The 16,484-nt window shown below is 34.0% G+C and overlaps 1 protein-coding gene and 2 non-coding genes across 3 annotated transcripts; 1 reads left to right on the top strand and 2 right to left on the bottom strand.

Annotated features, from left to right (window-relative positions):
• Positions 1 to 725: 725 nt before the first annotated feature.
• Positions 726 to 4,949, top strand: LOC149415083 (uncharacterized). The gene is made up of 6 exons (XM_089643424.1): positions 726 to 812; positions 1,393 to 1,509; positions 1,592 to 1,753; positions 1,971 to 2,183; positions 2,712 to 2,780; positions 3,491 to 4,949. Exons 1-5 carry the CDS (start codon positions 742 to 744, stop codon positions 2,734 to 2,736), a joined length of 588 nt encoding a protein of 195 aa, XP_089499550.1. The 5' UTR covers positions 726 to 741; the 3' UTR covers positions 2,737 to 2,780; positions 3,491 to 4,949.
• A 759-nt stretch (positions 4,950 to 5,708) lies between these two features.
• LOC149415082 (5S ribosomal RNA) lies at positions 5,709 to 5,827 on the bottom strand. Its single transcript, XR_016303961.1, has one exon. It is a non-coding gene; the product is annotated as a 5S ribosomal RNA (ribosomal RNA).
• Positions 5,828 to 6,150: 323 nt separating this feature from the next.
• On the bottom strand, positions 6,151 to 6,269 carry LOC149415081 (5S ribosomal RNA). Its single transcript, XR_016303954.1, has one exon. It is a non-coding gene; the product is annotated as a 5S ribosomal RNA (ribosomal RNA).
• Positions 6,270 to 16,484: the final 10,215 nt, after the last annotated feature.

Here is a 16,484-nt window from a genome sequence, read left to right as displayed (position 1 = left end):
ACCCGCGATACCAGTTCAAATGTTCTATATTTTGTTACCAAATCTGCCAATAATTACTTCGTAAACTCTCCAATTCAAAGGCTTCATACACTTGGAAACAAATATAGTTCAATCGATGTCTACCGTTTCCAATCGGTTTCCAAATTTAAAACCAATTTATTAGAACTTTTACAATAAAACAATAAACATCTATCTATTGCACCTCTTATCGAATTATTTCCTCAAGATACACAATAAAAGGTGTAGTCTTTTTGCAATTACTACAACTGCATTATTATTTCACATGTAATTACTGTTATCATTTAGTAAAAATGTTATTTTATTTTTATTTATTTACCAATTTACGAACTGGCTAGCTTATGGAGCCCGCTAGCTCGTGAATAGATAATTGAATGAATGAATAAATATATACACTAGCTTTTATGTGTCGCATAGATATAATGTTAATACAACTGCTACCTAGTATGTACATATAAATTTAACATTTTTATAAACAATTTTCGTCTTTATCCACTGGAACGATTTCGGTCGAAAAATCGACCACTTTTATTTTTCTGCGATTGATATCGGTCCAAAAATGGACCGATTTTTCTACCATTCGTAAAATATTTATTGTAATTATTTAAAACGTTTATATGGCCAGCTACTTGTTTTATCGAATAGCAGATAATATATTCTCTTTGTCTATGAACTTATCCGTTGTCTTTGAAGTGTTATTTAACGAGTTTTCGCGGTTTTTTTATGGCGTCCTGTCAAAAACATAATTATAAATTTTCAACATTCACGAAATTTTGGACTCTTCCTAAAATGCCGTAAGTAATTAATTTATTGGGTTTTTAACGCATAATTATATATCTGTGTAATCATGATTGACTTATCTATCTTTGAAATGCGTTTTTAATTCGTTTGTTTGTATTATATTGTTTTGGTTGAAGTTTTTGTGTAAGATTACGTCAACTGAAGACGTCATCTGTTTTTGATTTACAATAATGTCTTAAATACTGCACTCGCGCATTTGAAATATAGATATTCCATCACAGTGATTCAAAACAAAGAGATATATATAAGTTTTATTTGAATTGGTTCATTATTAATACAGATATTTGCTAACCAATTATTTTAAGTCATATGTCAAAAAGTTGACTCTTTTTCACATGTAAAATGGTGTAAAGCCTTCGTCACACAATAAAAATTTAGTAATTTAGTTGTATAATTAATTAATTTGTTTACTTTTACCAAATTTGTGCAGAAACAGCTGTCGTCCAGGGAAAGGGATCACTCCACGACCCAATAATCATTTTCAAATTTTATATTAGTGCAATATTTAACAAAATTTAAACATTTTACATTTTACATTACTTACATTAAGTGTTTTCAATTTAAAATATATAGAGTGGTGCTGACTGCAAGAGGTGGCAGAGGAAGAAGGAGAGGTGGAGTACGAGCTGGTGCCGGACTACCTGCACGTGGACGTCAACGCAGAGCTGCAATTGCAGCCTCGTCTGGAGTGTTAGTATTTTTTAATGTTTTTTTATGAAAGTACTTTGCTGTGGCCGTTGAACTCATCATATATTTGTATTTATTTAAACAGCGACCCTGCTTTGCTACTGGTGCGAGAGGATCGCGTCAAGGCCCTAAAGGCTGTTAGGGCCCTGCCTGCTTCCTTCCGGCTAGAGCTGGAAAGCCGAAAATTCAAGAAGCAGGCGGCGCGCATTTTGCTCCCTACCGCACCTCCAAGAAAAACTAAACAAAAGTAAGCAATCGTATTTAGATGCTTGATACAATATTATTGTTTTTTCCTGACAGCGTTCCACTCTTACAGTGAGAGTTGGTAAGATCAGCGCTCTGTGCATTTGGCACATTCAGTGCATATTTTACAGAGTTCTAATTTTACTGTTTATTTACATACTGTACTTACTGTTTCACACGTGAATGAGAACAATTTATATGATTTATGTAAATGTTTTCAGAATTCCATCTCCGGAGAGAACAACGTGTCCCTTTTCACAAGGGACGCCTTCACCGTTGCCACGACCCGTACCACCACCGTGGATGTCCACACCCAATCAACGGCTCCCAATGCACCAATTATGCCTATCCGTGCAGCATCTATCGTGCCGGCTATCACAGCGAGCTGTGGGTGGACGTGCCATTCTACGAAAAATTGTCGGCGTTTGGGAACGGTGAGTTTATTTTTTTAAATGTCAAACCAGGGGCTCAATATAAAATCAATTATCTATATTTTATATTGATATCCCTAGCACAGTTTCACTGTTGGTATATTGGCAGGAAATAGGCATAGTACTTAAAAATTCCACATAACAAACATACAAAATGTATTGTTGTTATGACGTGGATGCATCATTACACATCTTTTTTTTCTGTAACGGGTATTGCAGAGTGAGAAATAAGACATGCCGAACTTCTTTGCGAGGATTACATTTGATTCACCGGCTTCTAAACGGTGTAATACAGCATTTTTTTCTTAAATTGAAAAAACACTTTCGCTTCACGGGACTCATTGTGTCGAGCTTCCTAGTCAAAAGCGAGGCTGTATTGGTAGTTGGTCACTTTAAACGGATACGTTTTCCTACTAAAAGCTATGAAACCTTACTAGAGTTTACATTATCGTCACTTAAAACAGTAGACCGTTAAATGCAAAGTCATTATATCCAAATTCTACTGTAAATTTGTGTTTTCTTTTATTTCAGAGTCAGACATGGGCAGAAACAGTAACGTGGACGAGGCAGCTGTACTAGAAGAGTCTGTACTTGGAAACCGTGAGTTATAAAACTAACTAACTTACCTTCACGCCATTTCGGTAGGCAGAGAGGATGAACCACCATGCAACTCGATCTTGGCACACACACTCTTTTCTTCATTCCATACCTACCTGACTGTGCTATTCTGACTCCTGACATTGCCCGCCTCAAGTATTTGATTAACTTTTTATTTATTTTTTTATATGAATACCTCACAAGAGCCTTTTTCATCAACCACAATTTAAATACTAACGCAGACCCGTGAAAAATCATTAGATATATTTTTTTTTATGTGCTTACCGCACATGAGTATCAATTGCTCCCAACCGTATGGAGCCAGTGAGACTATGGCATCCCCAATCGGGGTATGTTGTGAGGCTGAAGGTAGCGGGTAGGGGAAGGAGGTGTGGAAGAGGGAGGTGGAAAAGTTCCTGGCTATTCAGAACTGGTCACCAAACACGGCTAAAGCCATTTCAAGCAACGTTTCAATTCTGAATGGGGTCTTACACCAGGGCGATACTATGGGTATCTTCCACTCTGGAACGTGCCGCAAATATAACATATATTATTTTTAATGAATTTTGTGTGAAAATAACACTAATTATTCAAATATAATTTATTTGATTTGATCCCGCGACCATCGTATTGCGAGTCAAAAGCCGTACCAGAGGCAGTGGGTTATCGTAATATAGACACATTAAATTAATTTGGGTTTTCTGTTGTTTCAGAAATGGATATGGACAGATCGAGCGACGATATGACGAAGCGAGCGACGTCGACCACGAAGAGAGCGATGAGGATACCTTCTGCATGCCACCAATACCTTATCATAATATTATCAACGTTTCACCTAACTCCCATAGACTTTAGTAGACAAGACCAGTAACAATAGATAGTGAGGCAATGCGTTCGATTCTGCCGCCTGAAGGTTACTCTTTCGATTGGTCTAATGATATCTTACGGGATAAGGGAGACTTTCACAGGCACGCCAAGACCAACTTTTAATAGCGACGAAATGGGCAAACCTTTCTTAAAATCTTTGATGCAGATTTCGTTGAACTGATCGCGAGAGAGACCAACAGGTATGCAGATCAATCAGACTTACAAACCTCAACTCGTACTAGACTATAACAAGGTAATGGGGGGGGGTTGACCGAAAAGATCAGCTTTTGTCAGGCTTCCCCATTGAACGACAGCGAAACCTGGTCTGGTACAAGAAGCTTTTCAGGAGACTACTAAGCGTTTCGGTGCAGAATGCGTATATATTGTACCGCTCAAAGCTCCGCAAGGAAAATAAACGCATTTTGTACCGAAACTTCAGGAGTGAGGTTGCGGATGAACTCCTTCTGCTGTTCTGTCGTAGTCAAATTGACACGACTGTGCGGACCATTGGCCTAATAGCTGAAGGAAAGACTCTGCGACCTATCCTGAAAGGCAACCACTTCGTGGTCCGTAGCGGGAAAAAGGTGAAATGTGCGTGGTGCAGCATAAATAACATTTTCAAAAGGACCCTTACAAAGTGTGATGTGGCATTATGCTATGATTGCATGAAGCCATATCACACTACAATATAGATTTGCTGAGGGTTTTTTTTTATTTAATTTTTTTCTTTTTTGGTTTTTTAGTTATGAAATTAAAATTTATAAATTTAATTAAATTTGTTTGAACATCAATTATGATGGCCTGGATGGTTGGACTTAATCATTTCTTTCCGCATACTCACGTCTCATGTTATGTTGTCCTCAAAGGTTCTATATGATAAGGTTCGGTGGACATTTAATATGTATATTTCAATTCTGATCATTGAAATATGCATGAACAAATGCACAGGTATTCTAATTTTTCCCTGTTTATTGTACACATTAAATAACTCGTTTTATTTTTATGTCTTAATTATATTTTGTCAATTTTTCTGTAAAGAGGCTTTTCCAGATCTAGTCACTAAACATAACTTAGCCAATTCAAGCAATGTTCAATTCTGAATGGTGGTCCCTCACCAGAGCGATACTCAGAATCTCACTCTATAGCGAGGCACAATGATATTATTATGTATTGATTTTCTTAAATTATGAATAAACCAATAAACTGAATACATTTTTATTATGACAAAGTGTGTAAACAATGTTTAAATCAATATACTGCTCTTTCATTGTAACCATACAACTGTAATATTGATTTAAAAGGATATAAGGGCTTAATAAATAAATCAATTATTGGTTCCATCAATTATTTTCCATCCCCCATTTTTGAAGTGAAACTTCTTTAGCCGCGTCATGCAATTTCGAGAACCGGAGTAAAACCAACTCATGACCGAAACGAAAATGCGGGACCGATTAAAGTTCATTTGATCTAGTGAAAGTTTTGAAGTAAGATATAAATGTTTTTTAGGTAATCTCGACAACTGGCGTTGGTGGTGTAATGGTCAGCGTAGTTGCATTCCAAGCAGTTGATCCGAGTTCGATTCTCGGCCATCGCATATTAATTTTTTTTTTTGGTTGAATGTTAATTTTATAACTCATTGTTTGTAGTCATTGTTCTTTGAAATTTTTAAATTTTTAATCCATTGTAATTTTAAACATTATTTATTTTTCATATTATTTTTTTCGTCATTTAAATTATATTTTGTACTGGGGTGACATCTATCGGCAGAATATTTTTTAATTTTAAATTATATAGTTTATGGGGGTGACATCTATCGGCAGAATATAAATATATATTTTTTAATCTATTTAATTATATTGATTACGGGGGTGACATCTATCGGCAGAATCTTTTAATGTTTTTTGTTTTTAACGCCTTTTTTTTTTCAATGGTTGACCATAATATCAATCCACTAAGTAATATTTTAGGCCTGTAGCATACTTGAAAAGTTAAAGAATGATATAAGATTGTTTATGATGTTAACGATAAAAAAATAAAAAAAACATAAAATTACCATAAAAAATGGGCCAACGGCACGCGGTGTTCCCAAGCGGTCACCCATCCAAGTACTGACCGCGCCCAATGTTGCTTAACTTTGGTGATCGGACGAGAACCGATGTGTTCAACATGGTATGGTCGTTGGCAAACGCTAAACAATATTAATTTCTATTCTACCTGCCAATAAATATATGAAAATTAGTATAAAAAAGCCCTAATAATACTGAAAACATTAGCAAGGTGTGTGCGACGTTGATAAAAATAATCATTACATACGCGCTTGAAAAAGATCGTAATTACATCCATAATTTTGAAGGAATTTTTTTTTTCAATGGTTGACCATAATATCAATCCACTAAGTAATATTTTAGGCCTGTAGCATACTTGAAAAGTTAAAGAATTTTATGATATTATTAATGATAGTAAAGATAAAAAAATAAAAAAAAACATGAAATTACCATAAAAAATGGGCCAACGGCACGCGGTGTTCCCAAGCGGTCACCCATCCAAGTACTGACCGCGCCCAATGTTGCTTAACTTCGGTGATCGGACGAGAACCGGTGTGTTCAACATGGTATGGTCGTTGGCAAACGCTAAACAATATTAATTTCTACTCTACCTGCCAATAAATATATGAAAATTAGTATAAAAAAGCCCTAATAATACTGAAAACATTAGCAAGGTGTATGCGACGTTGATAAAAATAATCATTACATACGCGCTTGAAAAAGATCGTAATTACATCCATAACTTTGCAGGAATTTTTTGAAGTGAAACTTCTTTACGCGCGTCATGCAATTTCGAGGACCGGAGTAAAACCGACTCATGACCGTGACGAAAAAACGGGATCATTTCGCTATAGGAGCCTAGCTAATATTATATACCTAGTTTAGGTCACTCTCCGAACTCAGCTTCGCGGTCTAGAGGCAGAGCGCACGACTGTGGTCGTGAAGAACCGAGGTTCGATCCCCGCTTTAACTAATTTTTTTTTTCTTTTTTTATAACTTTTAATTTTTTTTATCACATGCTACTTATAAATATGTCAATAGACAGAAAAAAAGAGAGAATGAAATGAAAAGAGAGAGAGAGAAGAATATTAGAAGTTTCACTTCTGTCTTGCGTAGGCTTGACACACCCATTTTTTTTCGATACCTTTGCGTTTAGATATAAAATTATCACTATGATTTTATTTGCCATTCTACGGTCATACAAAGGTTTGATATATATATATACAAATTTATCATCATTTTACATATTCCGATTTAACCTATGTAGATTGACCTTAAGGTAGCTGTCAGAAGTGATTTTTCGTCAAATATTGGTGAATTTCATCAACTTTCAAAGTATCCCCCTGAAATATTGGCAATGTTTATATCTATGATATATATCTCACTTTAAGCCTTATTTCCTCGTTTTGCACGTAATATAAAAACATGGTTACAAATCTCCAGTTCTAATTTACAATTATTTAAAAAGTAGCACCATGATTTTGACATCGTGAAATAGGCTCTCTGTATAATTCATCAAATGAATAAAATAAAGCCAACACGGCGACTATGCTTATTAATACTTGTAGACAGTTAATGTATCTTCCTAACGTTATACCAGTTTTTGTGGTAAATTTATTACATAGCATAATACAGTGATTTCAATTTTGACGCGTCACGCACTCAAATTTTACAAAATTATTTTCTGACCAAACTTTTGAAGAGATCTTAACCTTTCCCTTACTGTGCTAAAAAAATACACGCGTTACGGTGCTGTGTAGTCAATACACATCTCAAAATAAGCGATTTAATATCGGAAAAATATGAATATTCATAGCTTATCGCTTATGTATATTATATTTTATATCAAAAGTGATGATAATTGTAAGTAAATTGCTGAAAACATGAAAAAACCATCGGCAGATGCTAAAAAAACGTGCGAGGGGTCCACATGTAACGACGGTTCGCGGGCGACTGGCAACTGGCTAACACAAACACAGCTGTGCGGTCGTAGGTATCGATGGACTAAATGAAAAGACAAATGCAGACGTGTGGATATCTCATATTCCCGCATAGCGAATTAAAGCGGGACATCAATAGCGTGTCATTTCCTCGCACACTCTTCGCGTATTTAGTATCACACGGTTGATTGTATTCGTGTATTTGTTCCCGATTTTTAACAAAAAACTCTGATTTTTAATTGAATTTGAAAACTATGTAATTTATTATTTTTTAATTCAGTGCATTAATGTATAACGGAGGAATTCCTAAAATCTGAACCCAGAATTTATTATATTTATAGAGTTATTAAAGTTATTAGAAGCAATGTGTAGTAAATACACACCACAGATGAGGAAAGGTTAACATGCAAAAAAATATTTTTCTATTACATTCTTGCATCTGTGATTATCAAACAGGCCATAGAGAACATAAAAACGTAGAAAATATTCTATAAAGATTTTTAAAACTGCCACTGGCGGCAATTTCAAATCACAAAAACGCAAATTTCGCGCATTTATAAAGTTTAAGATTTTTTAATAATTTATCTATCAATTCTAAAAATATAGAATAATTATTAAAATATAGGTGAATTCATTGGCTGTATAGCACTACAATCAGTTTTATGTCTCCGTATTAAAATTCGGAGGTTTGATTTTTTTAATGTTGGCGGAAAATATTCAAAATCGTCGCCAAAAAACCGCGAGCAATCGGAGAAAAAAGTTTTTTGACGCGCGATCGTTCGAGTGGTTAAACCTTAGAAGTAGGCATATTCTTATTTTCTTACAACAGGCTTATACCTACAAACTATCATGTTTAAATTTGCTTGCTTTTATATGTCAAATGGTGAAGGTTATATTATTGCTTTTACTATTCTATACCTATAATCTTCACAATATTTCGCCCTCGATTTAACAGGCCACGATAACCAATCAAACGCTCCATATTTTGTTAAAAATATATTTTCTATAAATAATTATTGTATGCATTTACTATTTACTTGCTGTTATAATATGTCAAATGGATATGGTTATATGAATTATTACTGTTACTATTGTTAACTTACAATCTTCAGAAGATTTTTTTTATGAACTGTGTATGTAAAAGTCAAATGGGCGTATAAATAAATAAATAATATATCAAAGATTTTTCTAATTAGGAAATCCGTGTTATATATTGATACAATTTTGGTTTTATTTTAATCTGAAAATTTTATAAAATCTACGTTTTTTGAGGTTTTAATACAATTCTTGTTTATTTCAGCTTATAATAATTACCATCACAGCAGTGCCATGGATCTTTCCAACACAAAGAGTGTTTCCATCAAGAGCGAACCATGGTCGCAGGAAGAAAGGTCAGGTGAAATGGCTTATACCGATATACAAATCGACCTTCAAGATGTGAAGAAGGAATGTTTGCAGTATGCAGAGAGTGTTCAGCCAACTAGTAAGTTGCATTGCGTATATCACAAAAGTGTTTCAGATGGACACAGTTCGGACAGCTGCTTGTTTTCTACTTCCACTCTTGTCGTCCGTTGGTACTTTTTATTTTACCATTGAAATATTGCTTAACATGAACTAAGAAATTTGTGAACATGTTATGCCCTTGAACAGTTCATAATTTTTAAAGCTGTTTGTGTCCTCAAAAAAATAATGTTACGTTATTTTACAGATAATATAGAAATGTCATAAAGTAATCGTTTCATATAATTTTATACATATGATGTACCACCTTAACAAAGCTAAGATAGTGTGTGAGAGATGTGTGTTATTTTTATAATTTTATTATTATTTATTTTTCTGATACTTTCTGAAATAAAAATTACTACAAGTTATGATGTAGGTACCACCTTAATAAAGCTTAGCTAGTACGAAAGAGATATGTGTTATTTTTCCGTTTATTTTTTAATTTTTTTTTTTTAATTTCTGATACTTCCGGAAATCAAAATTACCACAAGAAATTTATAGTTAAAGTGCTCCATGTTAAATGGTGCAATTTTATTTTGAATATTATCCGATTTTACCTTTTTTAAATTACATAATGAAAGTATAATACACTTAACACCCATTTTTCTCACAAAATTTGAACAATTCATCAAAAAGTAATTTTTAAAGTTCTGTGGAAGTTCCATTCAAGTTCTGATTTCAATACTGTGAAACAACTGGCTCATAGTGATGCATTAACAGAACATGAACAGGACTCAGAACTCTTAAATTAATATTTAAATTTGACGAATTGTTCAAATTCTGTGAAAAAACTCGTCCTTAGTATTTTGACTTCACATTCTTTAGACAGAAGTTCTGAGAAATATGTATCAGGTTTATATATAAAATATATGTTTTATTGTTTTACTCAGTTTTCATAGCTTAAACAAATTTTATCTATTTCATCCACACGCAAAAAGGGTTCTCTGGGTAGTCATTAAAGAAGGAATCTCTTACTTTTTACCTTTTAATTAATTCGTATTTAACTGATAATAATAGCGTATTCCATCAGTACAAAAATTTTGACTTCCTTCAATAGAAAATTAAAGATTCGTAATTTTCTCGCCCATTATAACTTTTACGAAAGTTCTCCTTTTTTCATGACATTTTTTTTGCATATGCCCATGTCATGATATACCTATCTGATATTATGATTTTTATTGGAATATGTACTCGTTAAGTAAACGCAAGTAGCTAATCAGCAGGAGGTTTGTTAAACAATGTAATTCAATTCAACAATAAATCTTAATAATAAAACACGACGATGTTTAATGTGATATTACCATGTCTTTAAACGTATTATCAATGTATTGTGGTTTTGTTATTCCAGGTAGCATTAATGTGGAGACTGTTTCCAACAAGGCAGAACCGGGACCCAGAGAAGAAGACGGTGGAGGTATTCCTTATTCGGCGATAGACATAGACTTGCTGGACGTAAAAACGGAATGCTTAGAGCGCTCTGTAAGCGATGCAGGTAAGAATAATAATAATGATATTTGTCTATTTTTTATAGCGCCGTTTTCGTGAAAAAATCACACCAAGAGCGCTGTACAAATATACTTATTAATTGATTTATTTTGTCTAAATTTCTTTTAATCATCTTCTCTATTCATTATTGATATCTTATTGAGTATAGAGGTTTCTCTCCTATTTTTTCAGAGATGATAACGGACCTGCACCCTGAAGAAAAACCTTACTCTTGTTCCCATTGTAACTACTCCTCTTCACTCAAATCGAGATTAACACGGCACTTACGCATCCATACTGGAGAAAAACTTTATTCATGTTCCTACTGCAGCTATTCATGTTCTCAAAAGAAACATTTAAAAATTCACATTCGTAACCATACTGAAGAAAAATCTTATTCATGTTCCCATTGTAACTTTTCCTGTTCATTTAAATCAAATTTAAGGAGGCACTTACGTACCCATACTCAAGAAAGACCTTATTCATGTTCTTATTGTTACTACTCCTGCTCAGACAATTCAACCTTAACGGTGCACCTTCGCACCCATACTGGAGAAAAACCCTTTTCATGTTCCCATTGTAACTTCTCTTGCGCTTTCAATTTAAGTTTAACAAGGCACTTACGCACCCATACTGGAGAAAAACCTTTTTCGTGTAACTACTGCAGCTATTCATGTTCTCAAAAGGAACATTTAAAAACTCACATTCGTAGCCATACTGGAGAAAAACCTTATTCATGTCATGATTGTAACTACTCCTTCACAGAAAAATCACGTTTGACACGACACTTACGCACCCATACTGGAGAAAAACCTTTTTCATGTTCCAATTGTAACTTCTCTTGCTTACGCAAGTCGGACTTATCAGTGCACTTACGCACCCATACTGGTCTAAAACCTTATTCATGTTCCTACTGCAGCTATTCATGTTATCAAAGTGGACATTTAAAAAGGCACATTCTTACCCATACTAGAGAAAAACCTTTTTCATGTTCCCATTGTAACTTCTCTTGCTTACGTGAGTCGTACTTAACAGTACACTTACGCACCCATACTGGATAAAAACCTTATTCATGTTCTCATTGTAACTACTTCTGTTCAGACAAATAACATTTAACAAGTCACGAACGCACTCATACTGGACTAAAGCCTTACGGCCGTTGTGGCCAACAATTTCGATGGATTATCAAAGGAATTCTGAGCCTGAGCCAGGCGCTGCTCAGTTAAGTGATCGTAGTGATTTGCTCCATTTCGCCTGTAGCCAACATTTTGATCATAACACCTCGTGTGTAGCACTGTTTATTTACATAGACAAAAAAATGACGTCAAATTAGAAACTTTACATTTTAAATTAATACCGAAGCATTAATTAATTGTATTTATTATTTATACAGATAATTTACTTTAAATAGTGTAATACATAAACCGAAATTTCATATTTTTAAAACAAACGTATTTAATATGTAAAAAATAAGGTGTTAATTGACTTAACTTTTTTGTTTACGTCAAGTTTGACGTTTTATGCAGTTGAAACTTTAAACGGTATATGGCAGTAGACCCAGAATTGGCGCACTCAAATAAACCCTCACTATTAGTACTACCATTACGTAGTGGAATCCAAAAGCTTGTCAATGCATTGTCATTGTAGTTCAACAATAGCTGGAAAGCGCACATTACTTATGACTTGTTCATGTTTTCAGTTGGTTGTTGGTCATTCACTGACCCATAAGGGTTGGGAAATGGAAGGTTAGGTACATTTATAAATTAAACAATCTCTTCTTGCTATACAAATGTCTCATATATTGCAATAAATGAATCCACGCTACTAGAAAAAGCTTTATTCTCTTTGTGGATGGATTTGGCAGTTAATTTACTGATTTTAAATCTATTTTTGCTGTCATGTCTCTCTAAACTATCGACCAATGAAAATACATGCAGTTTTGTTAGGTTTTGATGAGCAAATATTAAATATTCAGTACTCGACGTAAAATGTCTTACGAGGTTGAATTTTTGAATTAAAAAACCGACAAGAGCGTGAACTGATGACAGATGACAGCGATGACAGATCGATTGCTTTCGCGTATTTCGCTCTGTTGTCAGTTTTTATAAGTAGGTCTTCCTTAAGCGTCTTTAATCCACGAGGTTAGCTTCCTTAAATTTGAGTGGTGTGGCGATCAAGTGCTTTGGGCAAAACGGATTTGGGCATTTCAGCAGGGTTGAGTCGAGTATTCGGCTCAGATTAGATTGGCCACAACGGCCGTTACTCATGTTCCTACTGAAGCTATTCATGTTGTCAAAGAAGATCTTTACAAAATCACATTCTTTACCATACTGGAGAATAACCTTTTACATTTTCCCAATGTTACTACTCCTGTTCACACAAATCAAGTTTAACAAGGCCCTTAAACACCCATTGTGATGTAAAACCTTAGTCATGTTCTTACTGCACCTATTCGTGTTCTGATGTTGAGATTGAAGAAGTCTTATTCGATGAAATACTTGAAAAAAACCTTTTTAATGCTTTATACTGAAGAACAGCTGCACAAAAAAAAAATCCGAAAGTTAAATGTTAAAAAGATTTCGATTTTTAATAAAAGTTCACGTAATATAGACTAGAATTTCGAATAGAATGCTATTACCACAGTTGAAAACGTATTAGTAAGCTATAAGAATCACTGACGGCGGTGGTTTTTAAATCGTGCGCTGGGGTGCCATGGGGAGCCGACTTCCTCCCAGTGGCTCCGCGAATTTTTTTTTTTTTTTTTTTTTTTTTTTTTTTTTCTTTATTCATGAAATATTAATGTGTACAGTTTTTACATGCTTTTCGACTACCACACTAGACACACGCCCGTATTATGGTAGTCGAAATTAATACGAAAGTAATTATAACAACGTTTTTTTAAATTCTCTTATATCTTTATTATATGATCTAATAAACCTTCATATGAATACTTAATCCTATTGCTCCTTTTTCACAACGAGTTTTGTGGCACAATTTAAGTTGACATAATTTTTAATATAACTTTTTAACATCATAGGGACCAATGCTGAATTATATTCCGTGATGAAGTGACTGCAGAGTTCAGGAAATTAGTTTTGTATAAAATAAGGTTTAAAAATTAAAGTGTTCCTTTACGCTGACGATACGTTTAAATATTGGTGCAAAAATTTACTGACTATCTAAAAATGTGATGCCACATCGTCGCTCTAGTTCATTTTTATCCAACAGAACAAATTGTAAATCGGGAGAAATAGCGCTTCTAAGTCTTGTTTTTACGAAAAACGCAAATACAATGGATGGAGAAGAAGTAGACTTAAAAATTAGTTTGAAATAAAATTAAAAATTAAAAATAGTGGACAGAAGAGACATCTCTGGTCAGTTTTGTATACATTTTACTCTGCAGGTGAGTGATAATGAATTACAGTCATCTTTGCATTAATCAGATGGATTCATCCGATTATATCGTTTGAAAAAAGAGGTCGAATTAAGACTAAAGGATTAAAATATTTTTTGTCACAATAATGTGGCAGTACTTTTGGAATTACAATGTGCTAATTCATTATTATTCTAAACTCTACTCTCTTGAGAGCTGGTTGACAGATTATAATTTCATAGTGCGAATGCAAATACTATTGTTCCGATTTGCCGTCCGTTGCCGAATTTGAAGATTAAGGAGCTAAACTCAATGCGAGTGATATTTTTTTGTTAGTCTTCTGTTTTTATGTATTTGGTGGCTGTATTATAAGTTGTTACTTCTCTTGCAGAGTGAATTTAATAATCAATCCATTTTTTTCATAGGGAATTAATTTAATCCCTGATGGTCTGTGTGACTACAAGCCAGATCATCACCAATAAATTCATCTCAATTATAAGCTTACTAAAATTATTTAAATTGATAGAAATTATTATTTAAGTAAATTTTTTTCCATATACACGTTTTTAAAAAAAATAATTTATTACAAGATAATACATTACAAAATGATAACAAAGTAATAATGTATTATTCCCAATGAGTTTATAAAACTCATTTCGGGAAAGACAACATTAGAAAGGACAAGGCAAATAAATAAAATACATTAAAATAAATACATTAAAATAAATAAACGCAGATGTTATTATGGAGTTCTAGAGAAAGATTGTGTTAGTCATTAATGAAACTGTTAAGGAAATAGCTTTTAAGAGCTTTTGCCAATGTTTTTTTGTTTGTTGCCGGAAGTTTTAAATTACAAGGTAATGCGTTATATTGTTTATGTGCAATGTATTGTAAGGAGTTAATTCCAAATTTGGTCGTGTAAGTAGATGACGATAAATGTATTTGATTTTGTGATCGTGTTTTGTGCTGGTGTATGTCAGAATTAAAAACTGGTTTAGTGTTGGTGTGTGAGGAGTGTTGAATTATTTGTAGAATGGCAGTTGTGATGTTATACTTTGGCAGGACTGTAAAGGGAAGTATTTGTGTCTGTGAGTATATATCTTTGACATGTGTATCCCATGGCAGATTATATATATTACGTACGGCTCTATTTTGAATTACTTGTATTTCCGAACTTTTTTTTTGGTAATGGTGCCCCAGATACTAACTAGATAACTCAGGTGGGAGTGAATCATAGCATAATAAGTTGCACGCAGTAAAGATGTGGGGAGCACACCTTGGAGTCGATAAAGTACACCGGTTATAGGGGAAATTTTGGATTTTACATTCTCAACATGGGAGTTCCACGAGAGGTTAGAGTCTATGAGTAACCCCAAATATTTCGTTACTTGAACATGTTGTAGCTTTTCATTTCCAAGAATGATATTCATACCCGATTTTATTTTTTTACGTTCAAATTTTATTTAAGTTAACTATTTCTGCGATGTTGAGCGGCTACGCTAAGTTTGTGTAACATGGTTTATGATGAAAAAGAAAATGCCCCCTTTATACCGCCTGCTCGCGTCAAGGCAAGAAAAAACACCCAGTTGGCACCCCAGTTTTCAATTAGTTTAGCGGCTACGCTAGGTTTGTGTAGCATGGTTTTTGAGAGATATATATATATATACCAAGTTACACAAACCTAGCGTAGCCGCTAAACTAATTGAAAACTGGGATGTTTTTTTTGCCTTGACGTGAGCAGGCGGTATTAAGGGGACACTTTCTTTTGAATCACAAACCGTTTTACACAAACCTAGCGTAGCCGCTAAACTCTTTGAAAAATGGGATGTTTTTCTTGCCTTGACGCGAGCAGGCGCTATATAGTGTTTTTATACGAATCATTTATGTATCCGCATGAAGTCGGCTACGATTGTCTAGCACCTAGCTTCTAGCTCTTCGTAAAGTGTCAGGAATACCAACATAACAAAATGTCAGCGAGTGTTAGAAATGGAGGCCGACCGTCGCCGCGTCGCTGGTTTCGTATGCGAGAGTAGATTTTAATTTTACGTAATTGAAATTTTTATTGCAATATTTTCCACCGCCCCGAATGCGAAAAGTTGTGATATACAGTAATTAAGGTGAATCTAAAGCTTTGATCGAAAAAATATTCATAATAAGCGAGGCCAGCGCGATCGAAATTTTACCAACAAATATTTTAAAAATGTGCGAGGTCTGCGCACAAAAACTCATAACTTCTTAAATCAGGTCCTTTTGAACAATTTTGATATTTATCTTATATGCGAAACTTGGCTAAAGGAATTTATACATGAACATAATTTTTTTGACAATATGTACGAGTATTTAGAAAAGATTGTGATTACTCTTATTTTTCTCACTCTTACTATTTATTATTTATTATTATTATTACACGCCCTAATGGGCTTTTACACACCACAAAGTTTAATAGTAGAGTATCACAGTTATTATAGATTCTACAAAATTAAAACAATAAAGG

This window comes from Hesperophylax consimilis, chromosome 19 (assembly GCF_061612785.1).
Source record: "Hesperophylax consimilis isolate HC1 chromosome 19, BYU_Hcon_1.0, whole genome shotgun sequence".
Classification (NCBI taxonomy): domain Eukaryota; kingdom Metazoa; phylum Arthropoda; class Insecta; order Trichoptera; family Limnephilidae; genus Hesperophylax; species Hesperophylax consimilis.
The sequence above is the reverse complement of the archived record's forward strand: the minus strand, read 5'-3'. Positions and strand labels throughout refer to the sequence as shown.

Excerpts from the sequence above, each read along its gene's own strand:
- LOC149415083 (XM_089643424.1), top strand. The coding sequence starts at position 742 with ATGGCGTCCTGTCAAAAACATAATTATAAATTTTCAACATTCACGAAA. Across the intron at positions 1,510-1,591 it reads ATTGCAGCCTCGTCTGGAGT|CGACCCTGCTTTGCTACTGG; the intron begins GTTAGTATTTTT and ends TTATTTAAACAG. Across the intron at positions 1,754-1,970 it reads CCAAGAAAAACTAAACAAAA|AATTCCATCTCCGGAGAGAA; the intron begins GTAAGCAATCGT and ends AAATGTTTTCAG.